This window comes from Barbus barbus, assembly GCF_936440315.1.
Source record: "Barbus barbus genome assembly, chromosome: 46".
Lineage (NCBI taxonomy): Eukaryota > Metazoa > Chordata > Actinopteri > Cypriniformes > Cyprinidae > Barbus > Barbus barbus.
Genome location: NC_136724.1, coordinates 1607501 through 1623674, shown reverse-complemented (window position 1 = coordinate 1623674; position 16174 = coordinate 1607501). Strand labels below are relative to the sequence as shown.

General features: G+C 38.2%; 1 protein-coding gene across 1 annotated transcript in view; it reads right to left on the bottom strand.

Annotated features, from left to right (window-relative positions):
* piezo2a (piezo-type mechanosensitive ion channel component 2a) overlaps positions 1 to 16174 on the bottom strand; it is a 139830-nt gene that overhangs the window by 14437 nt on the left and 109219 nt on the right. Inside the window, exons 36-43 of the mRNA XM_079409605.1 lie at positions 15312 to 15493; positions 14459 to 14617; positions 12222 to 12503; positions 10519 to 10777; positions 8340 to 8522; positions 6793 to 7024; positions 5264 to 5384; positions 5016 to 5163 (exon numbers count right to left, since the gene is read on the bottom strand). Of these exons, the coding sequence (XP_079265731.1) occupies positions 5016 to 5163; positions 5264 to 5384; positions 6793 to 7024; positions 8340 to 8522; positions 10519 to 10777; positions 12222 to 12503; positions 14459 to 14617; positions 15312 to 15493 (1566 nt within the window). The remainder of the gene's footprint in view (positions 1 to 5015; positions 5164 to 5263; positions 5385 to 6792; positions 7025 to 8339; positions 8523 to 10518; positions 10778 to 12221; positions 12504 to 14458; positions 14618 to 15311; positions 15494 to 16174) is intronic.

The window sequence follows — 16174 nt, the reverse complement described above, 5'->3', positions numbered from 1 at the left end:
GCGGTGACTGCGATGTTTTCTTTCCTAAAGCGGATTAAGATACCCAGCAGGGCATTGTTTAAGTCTGGCCCACTGAGCAGCACGTCATTCAGCGACACACCGTCATGTTTGGCGCTTGAATCAAAAACAACTCTTATTTGATTTGGTTTTTGAGGATGATAGACCCCGAACAGAGGCAAGTACCACCTTTCTTGATGTTCCTCGAGTTCGGGTGCCAGTTCTGCGTGGTCATTCTCAAATACCTTTCTCATGAACTCTAGGAAGTGTTCTTTCATGTCTCTGCGTCTGTCTAGAGTTCGTCTGAGAGATACGAGTCGTCGCAGAGCCATCTCTCTGTTGTTTGGAAGACGACGGCGGGGTTTGCAGAATGGCAGCGGAGCTACCCAGCTGTTCGCCTGATCCACATAAACCTCTTTGTCCATGATGTCCAGGAATGTTTGATCATCTACTGACAGAGCTACTTTTTCATCATCAGGGTGGCTGTCGAAGACTGTGGCTCCAAGTTTTTCTGTCTCCTCGCCTTGGAATGCGCAGTCCAGACTTCTTGGTTGGTGAGTGTTTTTTCTGTTAAGTGTCTCTTTCACTTGAATTTTGTTAGGACAGGGACTTAACATGGATGTCCGTCCATTAGGCAGTGTGTGTGTCTTGTACACTCTGACACTGGGTGGTTTGTGAGCCCGGTCTAGACATACATCTCCTACGATAACCCACCCGAGATCAAGACGTTGAGCGTAGGGGTCTTCATGGTCTCCGTTATACTGCTGCCTCACTTTATGCACTCGCAAAATGTCTCTTCCTAGCAGGATAAGGATCTGAGCATTTTCGTTGAGTGGTGGTATCTTATCTGCTACATGTCTCAGATGTGGGAAATAGCGAGCAATTTCAGGTGTGGGGATTTCGGCTCGGTCGTCTGGAATCATTTCACACTCAATGAGGGTTGGAAGCTTGATCTTGATCTTTCCATCATAGGATTCCACCACAAAGTTTGTTGCTCTCCTCCCCGAGGTTTCCATAACACCAGAGCAAGTCTTTAACGTATAGGGAGACGCCTTTTCATAGAGGCCAAAGTGATTGAAGAACTCAGGGCGAGCAAGTGAACGATTGCTCTGGTCGTCTAACACTACATATGTCTGAATTACCTTTCCTGGATGACCTTCAGGGTAGACTTTAACCAAACATATTCTGCAGCAGGATTTGGCATTGGTGTTTCCCCCACAAACCTCTGTACATTTTGATGTTACTGCAGGGAGAGCTCCAGGAGGAGTCTCGTGGGTCTCCTCCTCCTCGCCTTGATCTGCTGGAACTTCTGAGAACCAGGGTGCTGGACCAGGATGTAAAGCTGATGTGTGAGTCTTGCTGCCACATTCCCTGCATAACACTTCTTTATCACAGTCTTTTGCTCTATGTTTGGTCGAACCACAGCACCTGAAGCAGATGTTCTTCTCCCTGAGGTAGGTTTTACGCTCCTCTATTGGCTTGCTGCGGAAGGTACGGCATTTTCTGAGTGCGTGAGGTTTGTTATGCAAGGGGCATAGTCGGTCTGGATCTGTGGCTCCTTTTTCAACAGAGCCTGTAGGAGCTGCTTTAGCTTCAGAAAACACGTCAGTCTTCCTCACAGACACTGGTACTTTGTTATATCTTGTGGGTCTCTCTGTTTTGGTTGGACCTGAGTAGTGAGCTTGAGATATCATAAAGCTAGGGTCGTTTCTGGTTTTAGCTTCAGAATGAATAAACTGTGAAAAGAAGGTGAAAGGTGGATAGGGGACATGGTTGCATTCTTTGTACTTTGACCCTTGGGAAATCCACTTTTCTTGAAGACTAAATGGGAGCTTTTCTAATATGGGGTTCACTCCGCGTGATGTATCGAGATATGCTAGTCCAGGGAGGTATCCTCCTTCCTTTGCATATTCGAGTTCAAGCAAAAGGTCTCCAAGCTCTCTTAATCTCACATTGTCTCGGTTTGAGATTCTGGGGAATTCCTCGATCCTCTTCAGGAGTGCATGTTCAACTGCCTCTGGGGTTCCATAGGTCTCTTCTAGTCTTTGCCAAACCATGCTAAGCCCTGCAGCTGAGTTGTGGCTGTGTATGGCTCGGATTCTTCTTGCTTGTTCCTTAGACGCTGGCCCAAGCCATTTAACCAAGAGGTCTAACTCTTCTCTTGGAGATAAGGTGAGTTCATCAATGACACTTTGAAAAGAAGTTTTCCATGCCCAATAGTTTTCTGGGTGGTCATCGAACTCCATTAAACCAGATGTAACCACTTCTCTTCGCATTAGGTATTTTGCGACATCTGGCGTGGTTGCTGTATGCTTTACAGAATTGTCAGTCCCACCTCTGCTGTGCAGGCTGTCTCAGGTAAGTTGCATCTACCTGTGGATTGAAATGTCTCTTTATCTGTGTTTGCACAGGAGGGGCATTTCCTGGAGTTTGTTGTATGGTGCTCACTGATGGTTGAGATTTCACATTTGTAGGAGCTATTTGTAGGTGAGTATCTTCATTGTCAATTCTGAGGTTACTCATTTCTTGTTTGACTGTCTCTACTGCAGGTTGTGAAGATGTGTGCAAAGGTATGGGTTCTGATGCACTACTGCTGTGTTGCAAAACGTACTCACTTGTCCGTTGTGCAGCATTGGATGGCGAGAGTGGTAAGTCAATGTCATGATGAGAATCTATATCTGCATTTTCCACAGCAGCCACAAACACTGCTTCTTCTGCGGTGGCTGTAGCTGCCTCCTTTTCTATCTTTAGAATGTGCATTTTTGCTTTTAATGTTGCTTCTTCGACCATCATCTCTGCTTCTTTCTGAGCAAATGAAACCTGCATGCGGGCAGCTTCGGCTCTGGCTCGAGCTCTGAGTGCAGCAGAGCTTGTTGTTGATGATTTTCTACTTGATTGGGCGATGGATCTAGTCACCAAGGACTGATACATTTCTTCGTTGTTACTCCGTTTATCCATCCTAGTTGCTTGGATGACGATGGGTCAGCAACGCTGAATCAGTGTTGAGTGTTGAACTGCTTCGTGTTGAACTTGGTGTATTACTGTCTTCTTACTATTCTGCCCTCGCATGTACGACGTCTGATTTGTACGGCTAGACAGATAGTTAACAGCAATGAAGAGAAACTTCGTAAATCTTGTTGAGGATTGATGTCTTATCTTTTGTTGCCTTTTTTCTTCCTCAGTTTTATTTCTCAAGTTTTTTCCTCATTTAAGTCTGTAAGACTGAAAGAGTAAACAGAAAATAAACATTACAAAAGTGTAACGTCTGTTGTCTTTTTTACACAATAAACTACAGACGTTCTTATTGCATAGAAATTAAACAAACATCCTCAGTAACACCAAACTATCTGCTAGACTGTTACCTGTATAATCTATATGAATCAACAGATGTAAATAAATCAACTAATTAATCTGAGGCGAAGCACCGCGGCTCGTTGTTGAGCAGATAAATCAGTGAGTCGGAAAACAAAAGACTTCAATCTAGAGCCTACGCGATGAAACTAATAAGAGTCACGAATGTAATAACACACATTACTTAAATGTAAACATATGCATCATACAGAAACCACAATTCTGACGAAAAATTACTTACAGACAAAGATTTGACCAAACTCTGTAATGACGCAGACTCGTAGGTGATTTCAGCGCTGTAGCTCGGCTCGAAACTAGGTCCGTCACCAAAACGGGTCCGACTAGGAAACGAACTAAACGCCGATGGGCGGAACAACCATCATGCCTGACCTTCTCTCAGACAAACTGAGACAGCTCTCTGTGCCCTCCTCCATCTGTCAGTGGATCACTAGCTTCCTGACAGACAGGCAGCAGCTAGTGAGGCTGGGCAAACTCACATCCAGGACTCTCACCATCAGTACTGGCGCCCCTCAGGGCTGTGTTCTCTCCCCACTGCTCTTCTCCCTCTACACGAATGACTGCACATCTAAAGACCCCTCTGTCAAGCTCCTGAAGTTTGCAGACGACACCACACTGATCGGCCTCATTCAGGACGGTGACGAGTCTGCTTACAGACAGGAGGTTAAGGAGCTGGCTGTCTGGTGCAGTCTTAACAACCTGGAGCTTAACACGCCCAAAACAGTGTAGATGATAGTAGACTTCAGGAGAAACCCCCCTGCTCTCCCCCCACTCACCATCATGAACAGCCATCAGAAGACTACAATGGACAGTCAGGACTGCTGAGAGGATTATCGGTGCCCCTCTACCCAACCTCCAAGATCTTTATATCTCCAGAGTGAGGAAAAGGGCTAAGAAAGTCACTCACTCACACCCAGCTCATTGTCTCTTTGTACTGTTGCCCTCTGGCCGGCGCTACAGATCACTAATCATCAGAACAGCCAGACACAAGAACAGTTTTTTCTCCCAGGCCATATCCCACCTGAACAACACATAACACACCCCAGTACTGTACATCTGTAAATAACTCTTCAAACCCTCATCCGTACATAAGACATATGCACATTCACAGTTCTGTCTATGGACATTTTCTCTTTTCTGTATATTTTTGTTTCTATTACTGTTGTTATTTATAATTTATTGTCTATTCTCTTCATAATTAGTGCTTTTATTACCTTAATTATATGTTGTCTGCACTATGTTTGTACTTCTGTACTGGAAGCTCCTAACACCAAGACAAATTCCTTGTGTGTGTAAACAAACTTGGCAATGAAGCACTCTCTGATTCTGATTTTAGTTAAAACATCTTAATGCTGGATGTGTCTCAGCTTTAGTCTTCTCCAGATGTTTACTGATGGACTGGAGTGGTGTGGATTATTGTGATGTTTTTATCAGCTGTTTGGACTCTCATTCTGACGGCACCCATTCACTGCAGAGCATCCATTGCTGAGACACTGATGCAGAGACACATTTCTACAAACCTGATGAAGAAACAAACTCATCCTGATCTTTGATAACCTGAGGGTGAGCACATTTTCAGAAAACTTTCATTTTTGGATGAACTGTTCCTTTAAGCTGTCATGTGATTGAGCAGGTGAAGCTCTACAAACCCCGAAAGCCCAAAATCCAAAAACGATGATGATGAAGTCGACCGTGTCGGCCAGAAACATGAGCACGTAGACGTCGGTCACGGCGCTGTACTCCGGGTGGATCAGGTTATAGAAGAACTGCCGAATGGGAATGTAGATTTCCAGAATCCTGAAACAACACAAACCCAGCAGATTGAATAATATACAGAAATAATACGATGATTTAACTTCCTTTTCAAATAAATGAGTGAGGTGAGCGGGAGTCTCACGTTTTGATAGTGAACCGCTTTGCTTTGATCAGCTGTTCTCTGAGCTTCTCTATAACGAGCTCCTTGCGGCTCTTCTGTTGGGCGCTCAGTGAACGCACACTCGTCCTCGTGCCGCTGCTGCCTGTGAACACACACATCCAGAGCCAAGATCAGGGATCAACGGTGCTTTTGAGACTAAAAATAGATGTGTGTGAACTGTCAGAGATGCAAACAGGTAAGGGGGAAAAAGGTGAGAACATTGCGCGGACTGGGGGCATGCTCCACACGGAGCTTCTTTTAAAGATATTTATTTACATGCAGTTTTGTAGTTACTTTAAGTGTTTTTTAAATGTTTTTATTTTATTTATTACCTTATACTGTGTGTCCAAAACTGTTATTTTCACACACACACACACAAAAATAACATCTTGTTGCAACATTTTACAAAAATCAAGATATTTGAATATATTTTGTCAAAATCCCATGTTATAAAAGATGAAGTGCTATGCAGGCTATTTAAGACAATATTAGCTGATTAGACGGCAATGCTCTCTCTCTTCACTGGTCCCACATCTCAGACCTCAAATACATAAAATATTACCCTTTTTAGACATAGTTTTTGAAGTAAAGAGTAAAGAAAATACTATACAAAACTTAGTGAAATGACCAGTTCTTATTTATCCTTGTAAGACCCCCTCCCCTCCCCTCATAAAACACTTTCTCATTAGATTAAGCAAATCTCACAGCTGACCTATTCTGATCTCAAAAAAGTCCTTCAGAGTTGTCACTGAAAGGTGAGGAGTTTGCATCTATGACTGTGAAACCTATCAAAGTACCTGCGGGTTTTTAAAATGTCTCAACTTTAATCATCATTCTTAAATTTAAGGTGAAGAAAAACAAGAATCATTATACAGCCAAATGTGATTAGTAACTTCAGGCTGTGATTTCATTAAATAAACATGAGCTGCTGTAGAGTGTTTTACAGGCTTGCTGTGTCAATCAATCAACGCAATGCATTTATTCCATTTATGCTTATAAACAACTGTTGACAGTGTTTATATTATAAGATTTCTATATGTTATCTCCCTTGTCTTTCTGAATGAGCAGCCAGCAACAGTAAAACATAGAATTTCAAAATAAGAGTCACTGTGTATTTCATACTTGTTTATAATTAAAAGTCTTGTATTATTTTTTTATTTTTCTTTTACTGAGAAATAGCAACTTCTACCCATTAAAAATGTAAAACTTGACATAAATAGAAAATATATATATTTTAAAAATATACATTGCTTTCTAAGATTTTTGTAATTTCTAAGACTTCTCCTTGAATTTAGGGGAAGCAAATTAAAATAAGTCAGCTTATAACCTGATTTTTAGCCGTTTTAGCTTATTTTAAAGCTAGTTTTGTCTTATTTTAAATCATTTTAAGTCATCTTGAGGCTCACTTGGAAGTTTCTGGTTAGGAACCATTGCAATTAGACCTATTGGCCCTGCAAATTTATCAAATGTAAGCGTAGATTCAGACATCTGAGCATAGCGCAGAAGCACACCTGCTTTGGATCGGGCCGAGCGCTGTGAGATGCTGGAGCTCTGCCGCCGGACCGCGGAGCTGCTGTGGAGGGGTTTTCTGGGCAGACGGACGTGTGTGGAGACGGGTGAGAGGTCAGCGGTGCTCTTCTCCGGCCGGGACTGAGCTTTCTCTTCGCTGTCTGAGTCAGTGTGCTGAGAGATCGCAGTCTGACCTCCTGACCTGGGCTCATCTTCATCCCACAGACCGTAGCACTGAGGAAGAAGAGGGCTTTCACCTTTCCTGCTCACTTAACCCATTCAACCCCACAATAGTGACCGTAAAGAAAGTTTTCATTCATAAAGCTCTAAAAATGTCACTGACTGCTGTTTTAGTGTATTATCTGCAAATATGGAAAAAATAAAGGGTCTCAATTTGCAGTGTCACATGTTCAGTGCAAATTGTCACATGACCAAAGCAGTTTAATTCCTGTTTGCACCATGAGAAGATAATGCTTTCATTAAAGCTCCAAAACAAAAGGCTAGTAAAGTATGTTAACAAAGATATGACAAACATTTTTAGTCCACATTATCTTTAAGGTATTAATATATGAATTCACAATTATTCAGTTTTGTTGAGTGTGGACATAGAATGAGTAAATATGTTGATAAATATGCAACAGCAGTGACCGGTGAGTGTTTTGGTTTTTAAATGGGTTTTATAAGTATAATAGTAACCATAGAATGTAAATTCAATGATGAACTGCCTTTTAACTGAAAATTGAGTGTTTGTCATTGGCCTTTTGCATTATTGACACACTATTTTTCTATTTAATATGAAATACTTTCTATTTAATGTAAAGCTGCTTTGATCAGTCTTGTTAAAGGCGCTATATAAATAAAGGTGACTTGACTTGGGTTAATAACTGGGCTGAGATGTATAAGAATTTTGATGACTGGAGAAATAATTTAATTTCAGTATACACATGATCCCACCGCTCACAGTTGTGGCCAACCATAAAACACACTTTTCTATAAACATTGAAATAAAAATAACTATTGATTATTTCAAAGGGTTACTAATGACACATCATTTTGATATTTACATGTCTGATAAAAATGTAAGATTAAATGTGTCCCTGCAGCACAAAAGCAGTCATCAGTAGCACAGGTATATTTGTAGAAATAGCCAACTATACAGTTGAATTAAAAAAATTTAAATTTTTCTTTTATGCCAAAAATCATTAGGATATTAAGTAAAGATCATGTCCCATGAAGATATTTTGTAAATTTCCTCGTAAATATATCAAAACTTCATTTTTGATTAGTAATATGCATTGCTAAGAACTTCATTTGAACAACTTTAAAGGAGATTTTCTCAATATTTAGATTTTTTTGCTCCCTCAGATTCCAGATTTTCAAATATTGTCCGATCCTAACAAACCATACATCAATGGAAATATTATTTATTCAGCTTTCAGAAGATGTAGAAATCTCAATTTAAAAAAACCGGACCCTTATGACTGGTTTTATGGTCCAGGGTCACAAATGGGTTAAGACCCGTTACACAGATCGAAGAGCGTCTCTCTACCTTCAGAATGGAGCGATGGAAGAAGAGCGCGAGGAGCTGGACCAGGTCGTAGTGGACGTAGCCCTCTTTCTTCTCCACACCGATGATGTTAGGCGGGTGGAAGGGCTTGGATTTGTCCAGCTCTATGCTCTGGTTAAATGGAAAGAAGCCAAACTGGAAGAAGTACTTGACCACTATGGTGACCTTCAGGTAGAAAAAAGAAAAAAAGATTGCTTTGAGAAAGATCAATGCCACATGATAACTATCAGACTAAAGCAGGTTAACCACAGGTTATGTAACATTTTATTAAGATTATAGGTTATTTGTATGTGGTCAGCTGGTCGGTGTTAATTAACTAAGTGCTCACTAATCAACTTCTTTTCTCTTTTTTGTGATCAACTTTTTATTGTCTATCAAATATAAACAATAATTGGAACAGACTTGGAACAAGCAATGAAGGAAAAAGGGATAACTGACACATAAGACACAAGAAAGAATAAATAAATACATAAGCAAGAAAAATAAGGGGAAAAAAGGTTACATTATATAATCATTAATTTACAAAATCCAATATATTGGAAGAAAAATATTGCCAGGCATCAATGGTTCCAAGTTTGGCCTTATTAATTTGTGCTGTTGTATTCGATTCAATTCTAGTTTGTTTGTATAGCGCTCTTTACGATACAAATTGTTGCAAAGCAGCTTTACAGAAATATATTCAGGAGTGGTGACTATGGCAGAAATGTACAGTAAAAATCATGCAGTTAGTTACAAATAACACATAATCAAACAGACGGTGAACACACAGTTAACTGCAATGATTATACGCTGCGATTACACTTTGCACAGCTCTGTTGTATACTCTCACAAGTCACTAAATTAAGGAGCTCCGATCAATGAAGCTTACGATCAATCAGCTGCACAAATACACCTGCGCTAACTGAAAGAAAACAAGTTTACAAGTAGATTGATTCTAAGATTTGGTCATAATAATATAGCATAATGTGAGATTTATGCTTAATTTTTAAAAGGCTGGTCATTTTTGACAGGGAACACCAGATTTTTAGCACAGCTTTCTTTAGAAAAGTTGTTGATTTTTATGTCGAATGTGTGCAAAAAGTTTTCATTCATAAAGCTCTAAAATGTTACTGACTGGTGTTTTTGTGTTTTCTGACCGGCCTTTTAAAAATTAAGCATAAATCTCACATTATGCTATATTATTATGACCGAATCTTAGAATTAATCTACATGTAAACTTGTTTTCTTTCAGTTAGCGCAGGTGTATTTGTGGAGCTGACTGATCGTAAGCTTCATTGATCGGAGCTTATGCACCAGTTTTCCAGTAAAAAAAGCATTATTTGTGGATAATTTTGTCAATGTTCACTCAAAAAATAGAGGTTTAAACTCAAACCCTAAACCTGTGTTGATTGAAAGAAAACAAGCTGATAAAAAGATTGAATCCAAGATTTAGTAATAATATATCATCATAATGGAACATTTATAAGCTATTTTTGTAGGTCATTCATCTCTGACTGGGAACACCGCTAGTGTAAGAAGGTGGGGGAAAACCCCAAATGAGCTATTTTTGGGAAGTTGTTAAACCCTGTGTGAGCAAAGTCAGTAAGTTTTAGTCTATTGCAATAGCATTAACTAGCATTTCCGTGAAAAAGAAATCCTCTCCGAAACACAATATGAGGGTTAAGAGCAAATTTGGCAACACTTTACAGTAAGGTTTCGTTTGTTCATATTAGTTAACATCAACAATAAAAAAATACTTATTATAGCATTACTTGTTAATTTCAGCATTTACCAAGACATGATCAAAAACTGTATCTGTAAATATTATTTAATGGATCTGAGCTGAACAATGAACAGTTTTTATTAACTAACCTAAACAAGGATTAGTAAATAGTGAAATAAATGCGTTGCTCATTGATAATGCATTAACTAATGCAACCGTGTTGTAATCCAAAACCTGGTTACACTTTATTCAACGTTGTCCTTGTTGCAGTATAATTATGCAATTAAGTACTGAGTAATATTAATTAACAACATGTACTTACTGTAGTGTTTGTAATTCTGCATAATTTACTGTTATTACTATAGTAAGTGCATTAATTCATGCAACAAGAACACTGTAAATTGGTTTTACCCAACACGTATCACTGAGACACCTGACTATCAAAGCTCAATGTGATACCTCCGTGTAGACGATGGCCGTCATCCAGAAGCGTTTGCTGGGCCGGGGAACCGACAGCATGGCCCAGAGGAAGATGAGGATGGGCAGCACCAGCGTGGCCACCGATGCGGAGATCATGTGGTTGAGGATGATGACCAGGTAACACACCATCTCAGAGTGAGCCACCAGCATGTTATAGAGAGCGTAGCAGAGCTGGAGGAACTGCGGCTGAGAGCGGTAGAAATGCTCAGACGCCTCCAGCTCCTCGTCATAGAACATCCTGCAGGAGAAGAGCATCACATGGGTCTCAGTGTGGACTGTTGCTCAGTATAGAAAACTGTACTTTCACATACAGGGAGATTTGGCACACTTTTTCATTTCTAATATATTTTTTAAATATTTTTTAGTTATTTATTTATTAATTTAATTTGATTTAATTTAATTTAGTGCTGTCAAACGATTAATCGCATCCAAAATAAGTTTTTGTTTATATAATATATATGTGTGTACTGTGTATATTTATTATGTATATATAAAAGACACACACATGCAGCATATATTTAAAAAATATTTACGTGTATATATTTATATACATATAAATTATATCATATATAAATATATTTAGTATATAAACGTAACATTTTTCTGAAATATATACATGCATGTGTTTGTATTTATATATACATAATAAATATACACACAACACACACATATATATTATGTAAACACAAACTTTTAGTTTGGATGCGATTAATCGTTTGACAGCACTAATTTAATTTAATTATTTTAATTTTACATAAAAGTCTACATAATTAAAGTCTTGGCCATAAAAGTCTAACACATTTTCCCTGTTATTGCCCAGGAAATATTTCTCACATGTATTTAGTTGTGACAGTGGGAACCAGCTGATACTGATTCGGAGCAATACATGTACAAGAAAAAGAGAAAAAAAACTCCACATGACATAAATAGCCTTGTTTTAAAAACATAATTTAAAATAAGTTAACCAATTGGACCTTAAAATATTATAGTTACTGTTAAAGATTATTATTATAATTTTAAGTATTGTTGGAAATACGAATGCATAATGTGCTGCAACACATGAATCAAATGTTATATGATTGTATTTCTACATAAACTACTGTTCAACAGTTTGGGGTCAGTCATTTGTTTGTTTTTTAATACTTTTATTCAGTGAGGACACATTAAATTGAACAAAAGTCACAGTAAAACATTTATAATGTTATAAAAGATTTATATTTCAAATAAATACTGATCTTTTGAACTTTCTGTTCATCTGTGAATCCTGAAAAATAAAATGTATCACAATTTCCACAAAAATATTGAGCAGCACGACTGTGTTCAACATTGATAATAATCAGAAATGTTTGTTGATCAGTAAATCAGTATATTATTATGATTTCTGAAGATCATGTGACACTGAAGACTGGAGTAATGATGCTGGAAATACAGCTGCAGATCACAGAAATACATTACAGTTTAACACATATTCACATATTAAAGAGCTATATTAGATTTCAATAATATTTCACAATTTTACTGATTTTATTGTATATGTAATCAAATAAATGCAGCCTTGGTGACTTATTTCAAAAACATGAAAAATCTTACCAATCCAAAACTATTGAATGATAATGCTTTTGAAAAGAAGAATAAAACTATTTTGTAGACACAGTCTAAGAAGTTTAATAACGTGTGGTCACCTGCTCTGCAGCAGCTCGCTGGCGGTCAGCTGATGGCTCGTTGAGAGCAGAGTGTCGGCGCTCTTCTCATCGTCAGGGGTTTGTATCCTCAGCCTCCTGCCCTCGGTGCGTCCCGCTGAGTCCAGGCCCGTGGCTTTGCTGTACGAGGGAGGGATGTCCGCGGCTCCCGGAGGCGGCAGCTCTGAGGCGCTGCTCCAGAGTTTGTCTGGATGCTCGGGAAGCTCTCTCTGCCTCTCGGTCTCCTCGACGGTGTCGCTGGTGCCCTGCCTCGAGTACAGCTCACTGCCAGAGGAACACACACAACACAGGTCAGTCAGAAACAGTGAGGTTGTGCTTCATGTGAATAACCACAAGAGGGAAGCCCCATCCCACTTTACCCAGAAGTGTGCCCTGAAGGCGTCCAGAACGGACCACTAGCATAAGACCAGTGCTGGGAAGGTTACTTTGGAAAGTCAAAATTAGGTGAGCTTTTGCTTGAAACCAATGGGGTAAGAAAAAGAATCTTATGTCAAACAGAAAATTTAAAGATTATTTTTCTTACCCCATTGGTTTCAAGCAAAAGCTTACCTAATTTTGACTTGTTTTTTTCTGAAAACAATACAATAATGTTTACTTGTCTAGAAAATCCTTCTTGATTTAAGAATCTTTAGATATTTTGGCTGGAGACCAGACCAGATGTAAGCTGAAAAGCATTTTTTGCAGTGTAGTGTAACTATAACTGTTAATCATGTTCAAACATGTAAAGCAGTCAGGGTTGACCTTACAGTAGTATTCAACACTGATTACTATCACTTTCACAATCCGTTATCCCTTGAATTAAGATTATAATAATTTAATTTTAAAGCACAGCTGTCACAAAATCAGACTTACTTTAAGATCATTCTCATTACGGTTAAATACTGATGTAAAACCATAACAAGAAATAGTTTTGTAGCTACGATACTGTTTTTGAAATCAAATTTATGCATAGCTATGACAAGAAATATTGGCATATAACAGTGTCTTGGAAAAAAAAACTGTTAATCTTAAAAAAAAGAAAAAAGTATATAGATAAACCCAAACAGGAAACAAAACAGTTATGGAATAAGCATGTGTCCCATTCTGTCTCCTAAACTCCTGAAACATTGGCGTCTCATTTATTAGAGCAGTCAATGCAATTTATGAAATAAATCAATTAACTCTGTATGTATTAAATCAGATGTAACCCCTTTTGTAATCATTAACATTTTCATACGTAACTGTAATTTAATGACATATATTTTCTCAGTAACTGTAACTGATTACAATTGCATTTATTATGTATTTAAATTAGGTAATTGAGTTACATGTTACTAGTTACTTCCCAAAACTGCATAAAACAATGCATACTGACAATATATTACATTTTTAAAAAAAAATCCACCCATTATGTTGCCATGATTTTTAAAAGACATCCAATTGTCCAACTATCCAAAACTTTTAATATTTTAATATGAATATCTGTTTATCTTTATGTAAACCCCAGCATTACTTCATGAAAGAGAAATTTTTCGCCCGTTCACAATTGAGTTTATATCTTATTTTTTCGGATTGTGTCTAGACTAAAACTCAATTAAATCACAATTAAGAGTTTATAATTTATAAATATGATATATAAACTATGATATATGATATACTGGAAAAGACCCTATTATAAGATGTAAACTCTTTTTTTGGAAATTTTTTGAATTTTGATATAAAAAGTAGCAATTAACCTGATTTTTTTATTCTGTGGTGTAAACAGAAAACTGAATTGTGAGAAACTTGGAACTGTGATAAAAAAGGTCAGAATTCAGATTTTTTTTTTTTTTTTTATCTCACAATTTTATCTTTTTCAGAAATTTAAGAAACAAAGTCCAAATAGTAAGATAAAAAGTGTGGGATAAATGAACAGCGCCTTAACAAACAGCACAGATTAATAACAGACTGATCCACCATGCATTAGGAATCTAATTTGTGTGGCGTTGTGACTGAACTGACTCTGAATATCTGTGTCAAGAGGCATTGTGCTTTGGCTGTGTGTGAGCAGAAGGTTCTGGAAACACTGTCTGTCTGTCATCACAGGGCTACAGTAACCATCCACAGCTGTGTGTGTGTGTGTGTTAACGCTCAGGACAGATTCGTTTACACACATAATAGAGTCACCTGCCTCCTAACAGGTAATGACAGAAAGCCCCGGAGCTGTAATTACACAGAAACACAGAGCGGATGGTGGATACCTCGACGCTGCGCTGTCTGCAGATGACGTCTGCACATCTACACTAGGCAGGCGGCAGAGTCTGGGTCGAGCTCGCTGGCTGGTTTTGAGAACGCGCTCGCTGGTTTCTTCAGGCTGGTCCAGGGTGGACTCATACAGCACAGTGGACTCTGTGTACACACTACAGAAAACACACAGACAAAACCAGATTCATGATCCACTTACAATACATAGCATGTCATTAGCATGTTTTGTTTAATACGGCACCTTTCAGGTGTCATGAAAACACGATGGTGTAAGAATATCGTAATAAAGTGTAAAAACTGAGCAGGGAATTCCTATGGCTTTACTGTGGTAACATGGTATTCTTTGTAAATAGCATGGTATATAAATACAGTAATCGAACGTTACCGTGGTATTTTTGTTCATGGAATTCAGCTGCAATCGAATGCTTTGCAAAAACCACAAAGAATATATATGGTTCATATCTAAAAATCTGACTTGTTTTTTTGCACTTTATTGGAAATGAAAGAATCTGAATAAATAAGCAGAATCTGCTAAAATTCAAACAATACCCGACCCTGCAACTGAGCTTTTCTAAACACAACCTCTGTCATACTTCAGCTCCCAATACACTTCATTTCTGCAGACAGCTTTAACGGAAGACATTTCTCCTGGTTAAGAAAACAAAAGAGTGGTTTTCTTGGAGGTAAATCAACTCTGAGATAAGCGGGACTTTCTGGACATTGGGAGTATCTGTCTGGATCAAGCTGAAAATAACAGCTGAATTACATATGCATAAATTAGATTTTCTTTCCATCCATTGTCCATGTCTCCAACAGAGATCTAGAACGCGTTGAGTGGAGTTTCCTCACCTGGACAGGTTTTCTCGAGAGAGATCGGACTCGTCGCCGTCCGTCCTGTAAGCCTGGCTCCGCAGAGGGCTGAAGTCCGAGTACTCGTCCTCAGTCCGGTCCAGGATGGACTCAGCGGACGCTGGCCTGCACATCTGCCTCTGGTAGTACGTGTGGATGCTGTCCCGCGAAGGAATGTTCCCCTGCAGGGCAGCAGACGAGGTGTTAAACCTCAAGGTTTACAGTTCTGTCCGTTCCAAGCATGATGCTCGTTATTCATGTGAAGGGTAACTACAGCATTGGTGCTAATATGATTCTGCATACGATTCCATGAAGTCCAATGCGATTCAATGACTCTTGTTATTTTAGTATTATTTATATACTATTATTGCATGGCTCTCTGAAATGCTTGATTCGGATTGGTCAGTCGTGAGGTCATTTATTCGCAAACGCAGCATAACCGGCTGGAAGTATATTATCCTTTACTTTTAGTGTTTATTAATATTTTTAATTAGCTTTCATTTAAAATTTGACAAATTTGCTTTTGTCATTTTTATTATTTTTTAGATATTTTTATTTACCTTTACATTTATTTCGGTTTTAGTAATATTACTTATAACAGTAAGTTGCTCGTGCAACACATCTCATTTTATTTAGATATGTAATCTTTAATATTTTAAGTTTTTCATCTAATATTTACTTTTTTATTTTATTCTATTTCAGCTTCAACTGAATTACCAAAAATGATTTGTTTCCCAAGTATGGATATATCCTCATTTCAATTACATATTTAAAGCTTGAAATGTATTGTGAAAAAGCTATATATTCATTTAAAAAAAAATTATAGATTATATTTTAATACATTTTTAAAATGATTTTATTAG